The sequence below is a fragment of the Ptiloglossa arizonensis genome, chromosome 6 (assembly GCF_051014685.1).
Source record: "Ptiloglossa arizonensis isolate GNS036 chromosome 6, iyPtiAriz1_principal, whole genome shotgun sequence".
NCBI lineage: Eukaryota > Metazoa > Arthropoda > Insecta > Hymenoptera > Colletidae > Ptiloglossa > Ptiloglossa arizonensis.
This window is the reverse complement of record NC_135053.1, coordinates 4,402,266-4,417,348: the sequence shown is the minus strand read 5'-3', so window position 1 is coordinate 4,417,348 and position 15,083 is coordinate 4,402,266. Positions and strand designations below refer to the sequence as shown.

At 33.3% G+C, this 15,083-nt stretch overlaps 1 protein-coding gene across 1 annotated transcript in view; it reads left to right on the top strand.

Moving 5' to 3' along the window:
• LOC143147791 (uncharacterized) overlaps nucleotides 1-15,083 on the top strand; it is a 55,847-nt gene that overhangs the window by 17,600 nt on the left and 23,164 nt on the right. The window contains exon 3 of the mRNA XM_076313389.1: nucleotides 9,677-9,889. Coding sequence (XP_076169504.1) covers nucleotides 9,677-9,889 — 213 coding nt within the window. The remainder of the gene's footprint in view (nucleotides 1-9,676; nucleotides 9,890-15,083) is intronic.

The window sequence follows — 15,083 nt, the reverse complement described above, 5'->3', positions numbered from 1 at the left end:
TAAGTTATCCAACGATTGAAATACTGGTGAATAGATAAAACATGAAATTCCAACACGATCTCTACATTAATCACCCGTAAACTACGAACTGACAGAGTAGTTGGGAAACTGTACGTATTATATATTAATGTACAGTGTGCCTTACAGAAAGTAGTTCCGTTACGATCGTAGGACCTCATCAATCTATTTACCGTTGCTAAAGTCTTTGGGTGCAGTCTGTGTCTTTGAAAAACGCGTCAATCTTGCTAATTGTTTACGATGACGTATATCTTGCTTGTTAAGAGCAACGGCGACAGCCTTCATCGACTATTATGCCCAATTACACGGGAAAATGATCTCGCATTAATGTCTTCAAAAGACACTTCCGATTATTCAAACGGAATGTTTGAAAGTTAAAGTTGCTTGTCGTAAAGAAAGTTAAAATCTCGAATCACCAAAATGTGAAGTTCGAAGACACTTTTAGATATCTGATTCTTTTATGAGCAGGGTTCTTCGATTTACAGTTGTTTCACATTACTCTTCTAATTCGAATTCTTTAAAAAATAATTCTTTAACTTATCGTTGACACCGTTGGATTTGGCTTAATTTCTCATATTATTTTCAATGAAAGAGGAAAAAAAGAAACATTTGGAAATTTAGAAATAATTTATGCTATATTAGATATTGGATTCCTAAGATTTATTGTACGAGCTCGTCATACATTTACTGTAAGATTAAATGTTGATACACGAACATATTTTATCTTAGCTACAATAATTATTGCTATTCCTACAGGAATTAAAGTTTTTAACTGACTAGCAATTGCTTTATTAGGAGTTGGAGAATGTACTGATACCGACACAGATGTTCAGTGAGAATAGAACGATACCGATATTCGTATCAAGGCAAGGAAAGATCCCGAATTTGGAAACTCAAGAAATTATGAAAGTTTGGATATGCATAAATATCTTGATAGACACTATGCTTTTTATGTACTGCAAAAATTTGTTTAAAGGGATAAAACTAACTTTCGTAGATCGAGCTGTTTTTCATACGTAACTTGTATATAGACTGTTCAATTTCTCTTCGTTGCAAATGCAAATTGACAATACGTATGGACGAGCGCATCCTTAAATGAATTGCATACCTACATGCATAAGTCTAATTAAAATATTAAAATGTGTTGACAAATAACGATCGTCAAAAATAGACGATAAAAACATGCATGTGTGCTTTTATAGTTCTTTGCAAATGTACAGTTTCTTTTCCTTGTTCGTTCTTAATCTATATGTTGAAAATTTAAAGATTGATTCTACAAAGTTAATAGGAAGATATTACTTAAATACAAATTTTCAGTGTGAAATTTTTATTTCACGTAACAGAATATACATATTATAAAGAATACACACACACGCGCACACATATAACGTGCTAATTTTACCCAGTCGCAATGACAACACCGATTTTGAAACAATGTTCGCGGTGAAACAAAATAATAGCGATAATCATCATTGCCTGTTTTTCAGACGAATGAAACGCACGCAATTTTTCAAATCGTATTCCTTTGGAAAATCACCGGTTACGATTAGTTTATCGTGTCCTCGTTTCGTCGTCGTAAATAAACAAGCGAACGAATTCACAATCACCGCGCGAAATTGCTCTCTTAGTCTTCGAGTTGCAGTTTCCCGCAATTTTCTGCCAACCGCAAGAACAGATTGCCACTTACGCACTTGTGCGTGAACTTGACATTTCGAAGGTAAACTTCTTTGCCGCTCACGAACAAGTGGATACGTAATCGCACCTATACCGTAATTTTAGCTGTCTGCAAAGATAAATATAAACTATACGTTTCGTCGACATTACTGTAAGCCACTTTGAGTCATTTTGTTGAGACGTATTTAAAGTTTTCCTTTCTTAAATACTCCGTGTTACCTCTTTCTTTCCCTAAATCACGTTGCTTTTAATTACGAGTCACGTCCTTCTCCTTTTCGTAGTATTTTATTTCAGTTGGTTTGTCCAGTTACCAGTTCCTCGAATCACTTTTCTTGGAAACACAATTTTCGTTCGTAATTAACAAGTAAAATCGGATTCCCGGATCTTCGCACTCGTGTTACACTCTGTAACTTTTACGCCAACTTTCACTTATTTTCTTTCAAATTTTACCATCCGTAAAAGTCCTAATCATCGCCTTTAAACCCTTGCACGGAGCGCAATAAAAGTTAAACGCTTACATCCTCTAGTTATAATTTTTCACATTCTTTCCTTCGTACAGACCATAAAATGATATTATCTGTGTTTACGAGCTGCGTAAAAAATCATTTAATACTTTCTATAAAAATAAAATGGTAACACCGATTACTAAGCAGTGAATAATTTTCATCGATCGCATAATGTTGTATTTAATATCATACGCATCCAAGGCGTGAGATTACTTCGTGGATTCTCTCGAACCATCCGAATGTTGTAAATAATTTATAACTTGTACGGTGTAGTATGTACATTGTGTACAATTTTTATTTTTAAGTATATACGTTCTAATAAAAGATATGGTATCGTAACGAAGATACTGTCTTCGTTTTAACACTTTCGTGTTATGCGAGAATTCACGATTAATATTCTCCGCCTTCAGCCTCGCTCCAGGCATAGAAGTAGAAAACATATTAGCATCGTGCATATGCGTGACCACTAACTGGTTATACGACGCGCTTAAGAAAAATTGAACTATTACAATCAACCTATTACGGCTTAAGCGCTTGAGCGCCTCTTTGCATGCAAATTGTGTACATCTGTATTCTAATCGGTCAAACACAACTAAAAATAAATATTCGAGTAACGTGTGAGTTGATACAAGCTAAATAAAACTGTGTATCTATAAATAACACGGTATACCAAACTTTTTCTATCGTCCATTCATAAAATTTAAGAAATCGCCGTAAATGAAAGTATCCGTATCGTTGCTCAAGGGTTTGTCGTTTAACAATCTGCGCGTTCTATTTACAATAGTTTCCGATTGCTGATGTAACATTACTTTCGCTATTCATTGTTTTCCAACTACGTTTTACAAAACACAGGACAATACGAACGAAACAATTTAAAAACTGTCACCATAGTTCGTCGTTGTAAAGTCTTCGAAGAATGTCCCCGGAAGTGAGCGGACAATAGAATTTAAAGATTGTCGCAACAAACTTCGAACAATTTTTAATCACGTTTTACAAAACGCAGGATAATACGAACGAAACAATTTAAAAACTGTCACCGGAGTTCGTCGTTGTAAAGTCTTCGTAGAATATCCCCGGAAGTGAGCGGATAATAGAATTTAAAGATTGTCGCAACAAATTTCGAACAAATAAAATATGTTCGTGTATCAACATTTAATCTTACAGTAAATGTATGACGAGCTCGTACAATAAATCTTAGGAATCCAATATCTAATATAGCATAAATTATTTCTAAATTTCCAAATGTTTCTTTTTTTACTCTTTCATTGAAAATAATATGAGAAATTAAGCCAAATCCAACGGTGTCAACGATAAGTTAAAAAATTATTTTTTAAAGAATTCGAATTAGAAGAGTAACGTGAAACAACTGTAAATCGAAGAACCCTGCTCATAAAAGAATCAGATATCTCGCGCGAGTATTGTATTGCTCTAAAAGTGTCTTCGAACTCCACATTTTGGTGATTCGAGATTTTAACTTTCTTTACGACAAGCAACTTTAACTTTCAAACATTCCGTTTGAATTATCGGAAGTGTCTTTCTTCGCAATTTTAATCAACGTTTGAAAAATCGAACAATAGGGACACCATTTTTTTTCTCCTGGCCAATTTCAATCGGAATATTGGCTCACCCTGAGTCATCGTTTCGTTCGATCTAATATCATTGAATAGTGTGTTCGAGTCGAAACCTTTCGTAATGGCCCGTATAAGAAATAACTGTAAATTATAACGTAGCCGCGTATGTGGTGCTTGTGGGAACGCGTGCGGCATACGCTGGCTCACAAGAGTCGGTATGTAGGTTTAGGTCGAGAACGCATCAATTACGTGTTCTGTGTGTATCGTGTATACCTATGCTCGGATAGAATGTCGATTGCCTCTTTAATCGGCTCCTTTCGCGCAATGCGCGCCAACACGACCAATGTGCAGATTCTTTGGTTTTTCGATAGACTTTCCACATTGAATATTCACGATCCTCAGTGGCTGGGAATGTCTCACCGCGCATTATCACTCGTTGCGGGAATCGGGGATGAATTACATTACATTGATCGTAAACTGAAGGTTAGTAACGGAAACAATTTTGGTAGAGGGAATTTTTCAATTTAATTCAACCGAAACCGAAATCCATATACTATCTGGCTTTTCATTTATCCTGCACGATCTTGATGTAACTTTTTGAAATTTAAAATTCCCTCGTGTTTTCGTTCTGCTGCAACGTACCTCTCGATACGAATTAGAGGGGGTAGTCTCAGAATTGAAGAAAGCAACCTTTTCTTTAATTTCAATATTTATTTCGTTTATTGATTATTACTAAGAAATTAATGACTGTAATCGTTCGAAATCGATGCAACGTATTGTTCATTGTAGGTGGATGCTTTCACAAAATTGCATTAAAATGTATTAATAACCAGGGGAATTATATTTAATTAAGTGTGTAGCTTCTTTGGGCACGATTTCGGATTCATGAGAAATCGAAATAAGAATTTTTGATGGATTTATAATTTAGAAAGGTACATCTTCCGTTTGTCAGAAATATAATGCGAATAAATACGTTGTCTTTATTTTATTAAGAAAAGTCGAAAGTTTTTTGTATCTTTTAACTTTAATATCTTTCTCTTTGTTTATAGGAATCTTTTTTCTCGAAATTCTGCTCTCAACATCTCTTTGATAAGTTTTCTAAGTGTGCGTATTAAAAATTTGAAGAAAATCGTAGAGAATCGTTTCCGATATTTTATTTTTACGAAAACCTAGTTTTGAGAAAATAGTGTTTGCGTTTTAGATTAAACGCAATTTTTCTCATACGAATCTTTTGATCAAATTTTTATTTTCACGATTTCATTTAGCAAAGTTACAAGATATTACGAAACATTTTCTATGCAATTCTTATCGGGAAAAGTCAACCTCTGGTAGAGGTAAAATGTAAAAAGAGAATAATCTATGAATATACGTCCATGCCATTCGAAATTTAAGTCTCCTTTCGTCAATTTTTTAAATTTTTCAACAATTCAAACACCAGAATACGCGAAAAACTTGTAGCTATTGGAGTATGCAAAATTTCAAAAACAGCTTGTTTGTAAAACATGTATTTTAGTTTTCTTTCATAATTCTACAAGCAATAAATTCTCATCCAACAAGAGAAACGATCAAAGGAGGTAGCTAAATTTTGTTTTTACAAGTTGTGTTAATCTTTAATTTGCTTTATTTTATTTCTACTTTTTTATGCGTTTACGAAAAAATGTTGGTGTAATCATTTTGATGTTTTTTCATGGTACGGTTAAATCTGTATTCGAAAAGAACCACGAAATAATTTGGTCGAAACGTTATTTTGAAAATTTATATATACTGCAATAAACTGTCATTACTGTTTCGTTGTATTTCAAGCGCTCATTACCAACGAAACATACGTTTAATCGTTTACATTCTTTAAATGTATATCTACCTACATATCCGCTTTGCTCCTAAAACCTTTCTTATTGATGGACGTATGCATGAGATTTTATTACACGTTCGGTTGTTTTATTGCTTAACCTAAATAAGATACGAGCTAAAGAATTTAACGGTGCTATAAAATGATTCTTCTAAGAGTAGATAAGGAGTATCTACGTATGGATAGATTTAGATAAATACTAGTAGTCACTGTTAAATATTACACTTAAATGTAACAGTTACGAAGGTGATTTTAAGCTTATGGTTTGTAATATGTATGAAATAACGTTCTAATGGTCGAGGATATGATAATAGATTACAGTAACGAATTCATCGAAGTGTTACAAAATAATTCTACGAGCCGTATTCTATCAACATGTTTCAGTATCTTCTGGTCAATTTGTAAAATATTTTTAGTCCTTATTAAATAGGTAAACTAAACAGTTTACTACTTTATGAATTTCTTAACGGTATCTTTATTTCATATTTTGCGGTACTGTCGAAGAGATATATTTCGAGATACACTGTCATTTTGTAAGAAATTTTCATTTTAATGTACGTGAATTGTATAAAGGGTAAAAGCATAAATAAATTTTAAACATGCTACGACCGTCCATTGTTTAACCAGGGTAAAATGAAGGAGATAGACGTATAACTTGGTAAGCAAAATTTCGCAACTTTCCAATACCAAGAAAATTATTCCGAGTAAATTAAAGAATTGAATAATAAGTAATAATTAACGCTATATTAGTGACTAAGTTGAAATCGTTTTTTTTTGTTTTTGCAACGGTAACGCAAGTCATAATGCGTCGAAGATGACTCGGTGAATTAGAATAGGTATAAAATTATACTCCATTTTCAATACTTTATCGATACAAGTTATAAACAATAAAGTTTTTCCACGAGAAGAATCTAAATCGACTCTCATAGTCTGGAAACAGTCTCGACAAGAACGCCGTAGAAAACTTGCGAATGATTGTTAAATTAAGCAAAATTTTCGTGTCTAATACGATTAAGGAAAGTGCATAACCACGTCGAATGCTTAATTAAGACTAGATTATTATAATGTACGTTTATGAAATAATCATTTCGATTTTATCGAAAAAATGTAATTTTACTCGTGCGGTCGTTAGATTGAAGATTTTATGCAATTATGGCGTATGTAACCATGTAAGAAGAAGATATCATAAACGTAGAATATTTGCATTTATGGTAAACGATGTATCGATTGTAAAATAATGCAACAGTGATATCGTTAAATTAATATTAAATATTGAGAATATAAAATTCGTGTAGGTTTAAAATCTTGGAATCTCGTCGGTGCCCGACGAGATCTAGAAATTTCCATCCGTTTCTGTAACATCTAATTCACTTTGTGACACGGCTGCGAGGATTTCCTCAACATGGCGACCACTCGAATCAATTAGCGACACCGATTTAAGGGGCGATCTCGTTCCCGGTGTGTCGAGGACTACCGACATTGAGGCAATGCCAGTTAGCGCCGATAAAATTCTCACGTTACGGTACAGTAAAACTACCGCAAGACCGGCAATTTCTTCGCGAATGTGCAGCACTTGCCGTATACGAAACTTTGCGACCAGAAATGCACATCTGCGTGCCAAACGGCTATTCACCCGTGTAACGTAACTCATGCCCGACCTTCTTTTTATTTAATGGGAATGGCAATGAGCTACTAAGATTTTCTCAGAGCCTCGCAGCGTTGTCCTTCGATTATACGCCGACCTGTCACGGATGATTGGAAACAGTGCCTTATTGCGTTCGCAGATGTCTATCGCGCGTTGGTGAATCATCGTCCCGATTAGTGTAATTTTGTCACGGAAAGTGATATTAAAGAATAACGAGTACCTGTAATTAAACGTTCGGTGGCTCCGTCAGTATTTGGAGCATTGTAATTAAGAGTGTTAGGTAAACTCAGTTTACCAAACTGGGACATCAGATAGCGAAGTTATTATCTGGTGGCTCTTTATAGTCAATCAGGCTCTTTCTATTTCTTCTTATACTTTCGATTGTTCGTTTTGCGCGCGTTTCGGTTTGTTTACACGCGAATCGTAGGTATCTATAATATTTGTCAGAAGAAAAAACAAATCTCGAACAAATAGGATCGAAGTTAGATTCAATTCGACTCGAGACTCGTATATTTCTGTTTAGTTGCAGGTACGATCGGTGCGTACGGATCAATGAAGTATAATCACGAGATAATAATGACAGGATTAAAGTCTGGCATAACCTGTTCTGATGCTAGTATGGTAGTACTTTCCAGAAACCATACGTGTGTTAATATAACGAAGCTTCGCAACACATCACGAGCACGTGTTGCGAGTACCGCAATTCGGGCGGGGCACTTTGCGTTGCATAGCAATAAGTACAGTAGATAACTAGGAATGCAACAAACCGCACAAGGGATGGACAAGAAGAAACTAATCGGTGCTTCCTGTCGCGTGCCTTGTGGTTTATTTCTTAACCCTGTGAACGAGAAAATCGAAACAAATACTCGATCTGGAATAACCGAACGACGATTTGACAACTGTACGCGAAGAGTTACAGGGATCAAGGACGAGTAATTTTGCAACGAAACCTTGGTCAGTTTAATTGAGATTCATTGTATATTTGAAACGTGTAGGAAAATTATTAGAGTAGAACCATACATGTATATATCGACGAAAATACTATTGTACCTCCGCTTTTTAATAAATGTATACCTCTCCTCTGTTACTTGTATTAACTTTACATTTCGTTTTACGACGTCACGTTTTAATTCTACCGATGCAAGGGAAAATCGAAATTTTGTGTCAGAATTGAAACGATGATTTCAAAAAATAAGATACTGTCAAGTAAAGATGACTGGCAAAGTAAAATCTGAGGAGAATCTTTTAATTTTCGTGTATAGTAAAAAGTATAAAGTAAATGAAACGAAGTCGAGCAGACACTCACTGGTCCTTCGTCGACTATCGATCGCTCACAGTTTGTACGAAAATTATAGCTCGCAACAAACAATGTTTAATAAATTGTTACAGAATTTTTCAAACGACGATGGGTCGTTTACGATCGATTTTAATCGTTCGAGTTGAATTTCTGGTCCAATCTTTCCATGCTTACAATTAATTGACAATTGTAATTCTATTAGATAATAGTTCGTAAAATGTTTTCAATCAACTCGACGGATTTCTCGACATAAGATCCATCTCCAAAAACTTATAACATACGTCTATGTGGAACTACATTGCAGTTCCCTGATCAAAAATTGTTAAATTGTCACTGTTACCGACCAGTATTAATGGTTTTTATTCGACACGTATTACTCGTCGCTACAAATTTCATTACTCTCTTTTCTGTGCCTGTATCTTCTATACAATGTGTCACAACTAATGGTGGTTTAAAGTCTTTGACTTTAAAAATATTCGTTTTAAAGTCTTGAAGTAAACCACATATTTGAGTTGCATTCATCGAATTCTGGTACAACGTTGAGAGAAAGTTTCTATTATTTCAAGATTCTTGGAAAACCGCCTTGACCATAAAATTACTTAATGTTTTATGAAAATATAAAATCGAAGAGAAAATTTCAACGATAGATACAAAAACTGTAATAAAGCATTCGTTTGTCTTTCCGTCTAAAGCAATGTTTTCCAAAACGAGGGCCACGACTCTTAGAGGAGGTGTGTTGCAATTCAAAACGAAGCGCCAAAGAAAATTTGTAACGCAGGAAAACATAGACAACTTAAACATTTCTTTCTACTATTGACTATCAAAGTTTAACAACCATAAGAATATATTTTTCTTGTATCGTTTTAAACCTACAAACTTTAAACTTATCTCGGGATGCAGAAATTTTTTTTGTTTTTAGGGGTGCGTTCTCCAAAAATTGTGAAAATCACTAGTCTAGAGTATCGAGCAACTCGTTGTCGTTAATAAACAGCTAGGTGCAGTTAATGCGACGTTATGAAATTACTTAAAAAATCTGTATATTTTAAGAAAATAACTTGGATATTTTACAAAAATGAATTAACTAACGATTTATTTATAATTTTGTTTTTCTTATAGTTTTAAATGTTGCTGGAGGCAAAGCACCAATGCAGTCAAGCAGCTCAGAAGGTGGAATTCCGCAGCGAGCTGTCGATGGTAGCAGTGGTCAAATTTACACCCCTCAGACGTGTACCCTCACCAGACCGGAACATAGGCCATGGTGGTACGTGAATTTACTGGAACCGTATATGGTACAACTGGTGCGGCTGGATTTTGGCAAACCATGTTGTGGTAAGTAACATCAAAATCATTTTTCGCTATTAGTATCCCGATATGTTACCATTACATGTTATTATACACAATTACATAGTAAATTTATCGAACATAAAAAGTCAGTGAAAGGAATGTTTAAAGAATTTGAAAAAATTCATATCATTTTATATCGATTCTGATTTCTGATTTTAAGAAATTGATAACTCACAAAAGTTAGTATACGCAGCTGTAAATTAATTCAATTGTTTCCATATGTTCAAACTTGATACTTGTGGTAATATCCATGGTAGTATTTCGTACACGATTGATCTTTGGTTTTCTTAATAGATGCATCTTGAAATGTACAGTGAGATACATCTCTGCAAATAGTCACAAAAAATTCAACTTTGTTATTATATTTTTTTCTTCGTATCAAACATCCTCCTTCTACTTTTAATAGTTTGAGAAGTAATTGCGTGGATGATTCATGTAAACCGACCAATTGAGGTATTATAGAACCTTGAAGAGATACAAAAAAGTTATCTAAACACGAACGTTGCGTTTAGAAAGGATTTGCCTGATAACCAAGGTTGTGATGATCAAGATTAATTTTTAAGATGGAGGATATGAGATTAACTGAACGTCATCTCTTTAGATGAAATGTTCGGAGGTTCTAGTAGATTCAAACGGAATAATGAATTTTGGAAATAAAAACGTGAGTATATCTGTGCCTAAACTAACATTTTCTGCGATATTCGTCTACATATCAAAGCATTAGAATTGTAATCTTTAATCTTTAACCTTTTACTTGCTGTACTCGAGTATACTCGAGAGTGATCAACAATATTATGCTCGAGCTTAAAAAAGACACGACGTCCTTTGATTTTTCCTAATAATTATCTAAGATCTTTTACTTCCTCGTTTAATTTTGATACATACGTATAAGTATAATTATTGAAAAATAAATTGTGATATTAATTTAGCACAAAGGCCATTCCAACCACTGATTAATTCAGCAGGGAAAAGATTAGACTATCATCTCGCGTGTACGTTCTCATCGTGTTGAACGATAGAAAACTGTAAATGGTATCCTAATACTGGCGTAGAAGCTGAATATTTCAGAAAATACTCTGTTCGGAGGATCGAGTTCAATGATCTACGATTCAGGGTTATTCCAGGACAAGCAAAACCAAATTGTAATATTTTCGTAGCTGGATATCTCGGAGACTATTGGTTATATTTTAATACTCTACCATAGAGATTTATCGCTCTATCATATTCTGCTACGAGCAACTGGACATTCCGTTCAAAAAAAGGAAGTTGACCTTGGCACCTCCGTCTACAAACTAACCGTGCACACCACAAGGTGTCCTCTTCAAGTTTTGGAAAGTAATTCGATCGTTGGTCAGTTTATACGAATCATCCTGTGTATTCAAGCTTGGCTCACTGTGCACATACATACGTACATCGAACTAATGATCGGCTTATACTCTTTTGTTGACGGTGAAAGTTGATACATAGTCTTCTATTTTTCTTCGCGGTTATATTCACAATAGTTAAACACGCATCTCATGATTCTTAATATAAGAACAATTGAACGACCAAGAGCAGGAAATTGATATTTTTCAACTTTTCGGAACGAATTTTTATCTTGATAAAGAAACTACGAAAAACGGTTATTCCACGATGATGGTCATTATTCGCGTATCTTTCCTTCGATTTTCCAAATGAGGTGGATATTGATCGTAAACAAGCAGTATTTTTTTATTCGAAAAGATGGTTATTACAATAAATCTCCACTCGAATAAATTCTCTTTAAGTTCATAAATAATCTGAATGCTGCATTACGCTTTCTTTTTTAATATACACACCACACGAATGCTGTATACAAATCGTACACATACTTGCCAGAAACACACGTACACGTAGGTAAATAACCAACAAAATGTCATTCGTTTTATTCATCCAAAGGTAAATGTTACGAATCAATTTTTAAGCTCTCTTCGTTGTCTTTCATTGAAATCGTTTCGCTTTAATTTCTCTAACTTTGAATATTCCGTACGTCTCGATCCAACGTCTATTTCTTAACTCGCATTCTATGCAAGATTATATGTGTATATTTGCAAGATATGCAAAGATTAAACAAATATTACGACCATACCAGTTCTGCTAACAAAGCAAGTTCCTAAATCTGATCTCATCACAAGTAGATGGAATTATTCATAAATTAATAAACGTGTATTAACTACCTCGAGATAAAATATGTTGATGAGACGTAGGTGAAACTGGCCAGAAGCCGTAAAAAAAACTCGAGTTTTACACTATTCGCTGTTTAGAATTCAATACTCATAATGCAACGAACGTTCGACCGCCACTTTCATTTCAATGGCGCGGTCGCCTGGCTTTCTATCGATAAACTGGTATTGCCACCAATTATACGAGTAGCAGTGGCGCTCTATGAACGAACAATTTCGCGATTCGATACTCAGAGGTGTGCGTAATAACGAACAAGGTGAGCATGAAACGGTCCATTAGAATAAACAACGGATCAACGCTTTCGTTTGTGTTGAAAAGATAGTAGAGAAGAATCACCAAAATCGAAAACGTTTTATCTTATATTTACTATTTGATATTTTGAACGCAAATTAATATTTAGAACAGTTATTATTAGACGTTAATCATATTTATCAAAAACAAATTAATTCGTAATAAGTATTTTTATAATAGTATAATAGAACAAAAGGTACTATTTAAGTATTCGGTTTTTCAAAAATCATAATATTCGATTGAGAACACTTTTATCAAAGTTAGATTAAACGTTTTAAAACTAAAATATGTACTACTTTACGAAGTACTTCGTTATTTAAAAATCATAATATTCGATTGAGAACACTTTCATCAAAATTAGATTAAACGTTTTAAAACTAAAATATGTACTACTTTACAAAGTACTTTATTACTTAATGATATGTAATTAGAAAATCTTGAACTCTGTTGAATGCACTATACTGCAGTATTTATGAAAATGATTATACAATTACCATATTAAAGGTATTTGTAACTTAATCGAACCACTGCAAGAACATTTTGCAATGTATTTTACCAATATGGTTACCCAAGACGCTGAATTGATTTCAACGTCAACAAATGTACAAAATAAAGAATCATCGTTATGACATTTCAAAGATTTGTAACGGAGATAAGCTGCAGTCTCATATTGGAAAAGATTCTCATATTAGACAACTTTAGTCTATTTACTTTATAACAAAGAAATAGAATAAAAATAGCCATATGTATATGTATAATAATAACGATTAAACAATGTTTCTCTATAATAATGTTAATATGTTATTTTATTGATAAAAAATAGAAAAAAGCCATCGCATAATAGTAATGACTAAATACGATTTATTTGTGTTTTTATTTAGGATTAATATATGTTTTCAATGTAATAACATATTTATGTTCATTTCATAAGTGACTGTGATACTTTGAAATGTTTATAGCACGCACAAAACGAAATATCGTCTGTAAATTTGTTAGCTTTACTTTTCATTGCTCAGGTATTTCATTTATTCTCCACTAAATGGTTCTTGTATCGAGTAACAACAAAGAGATTGAAGAAGCACGATTTAGGTGACCGGTACTCATTAGGCAACTCTCCCTTAGATTTTATCTTTGTTACAATTCCCAGGCCATTGTATTTTGGACCGCAATCGAATCTCACGACCTAATGGATGTTTCTATGAAATGAACTGAAACATCGGTATAGTACTTCTGGAGTTACTTCTACAGTTGACTTTACGCATTATTTATTGTTTAAAAGTTAGACGATTAAATACATTAAAATATACATATTATATTGCAATTCGAAACAATGTTCATTGTAAAATCGATCGAATAATCGAATAAAAATATATCATTCATCATAAAAATAGGGAGTATTCTAAGAACATTAACGATGCTTGTTTCGGTGATAAAATAAACAGCAATTCGTGAAATAAAAATAAAAAGAAAAATGAATTAAACGAAAATGGGACTTATATATTTATATATTGTATATGACATAGTTACTTTTGTGTCGATAAAATTATGCATTTTGATAGAGTAATTCTGCGCAGATGAAGTAACGTAAAATTAATTCAAATGAAATTCATTTAACGTATCTAGATTAATTTTTTAATTTTATTTCAATTATAAATTTTCATCGAGTGTCTTTGCAATTACTGTAATTAATATAGCATGAGTATAGTATAATGTATACTTGAAAAAGGAAAAAGAAAAATATAAAAATTAATTGTTCTATATTAAAATATAGTAAAATACGATGTTCGACAATTTAATTCACGATCATAAAAGTTGCAAATCTTCACGACCAATATATAATTCAATTGAATATATCATCTTAATACTTTCGCATGAAAAAACCGTGTTACGAAAATTAAAGATACAGTAGCAATGATATGCAAAAAACAAATAACTCGAATCAAGTAACAATTTACAAACATATTGTATAAAACACAAATTTTCCAATATTACAAACGTAATTCTAAATGTAAAATTCTTAACGATAACAATTGATTACAACCTTTGTAAGTTATATGAAGAGCATGCCCTTTAAAAAATTTCAAAAGCTATGTATAAATAATCCTAATATTAAAAACTCTTGCCTTTCTTCGTATTCAGCGAAACGTAAGTAACATTTAGAAGTGCTCGAATATAAAATACAATATAAGCGATGTAAATAAGTAATAAGTACAAACATTAAGTCTTAATCGATACATGTTTAGGTAATGATTCTTCCATAAGCGATCATGGTTGTATTTTGCCCTTACAATTAAAACGATTAAACCATGACTCACACCTCGAGTGTTCAGCGCGTCGATTTCAAGCTTGTAGGATCATCGCTCTTAACATTGTACTACGAATCACTATTTTTCCATTTCTCTCCATAGAGTACCATAGTTCGTACCCATAGTTTACGTGGGTGCACCCTTTGCGAAAATTAACCGATGCTTTCTAGATGAAAAGTGTGTCGTTGCGATTAATGATCGCGACCGAAACCTAAACTGGAACCGTGTCATTTAAACAAGTCATAAAATACGGTCATAAATTTGCTCATCTATCTTTGTCGTCCTATAGGAAACCGTAAATATTAGTTGCGCGCGAAAAGTTTTAGAAACTCTCCAGAACGAAAGTGAGAGTCTTTTCACTTTTTATTGTTAGACCACGA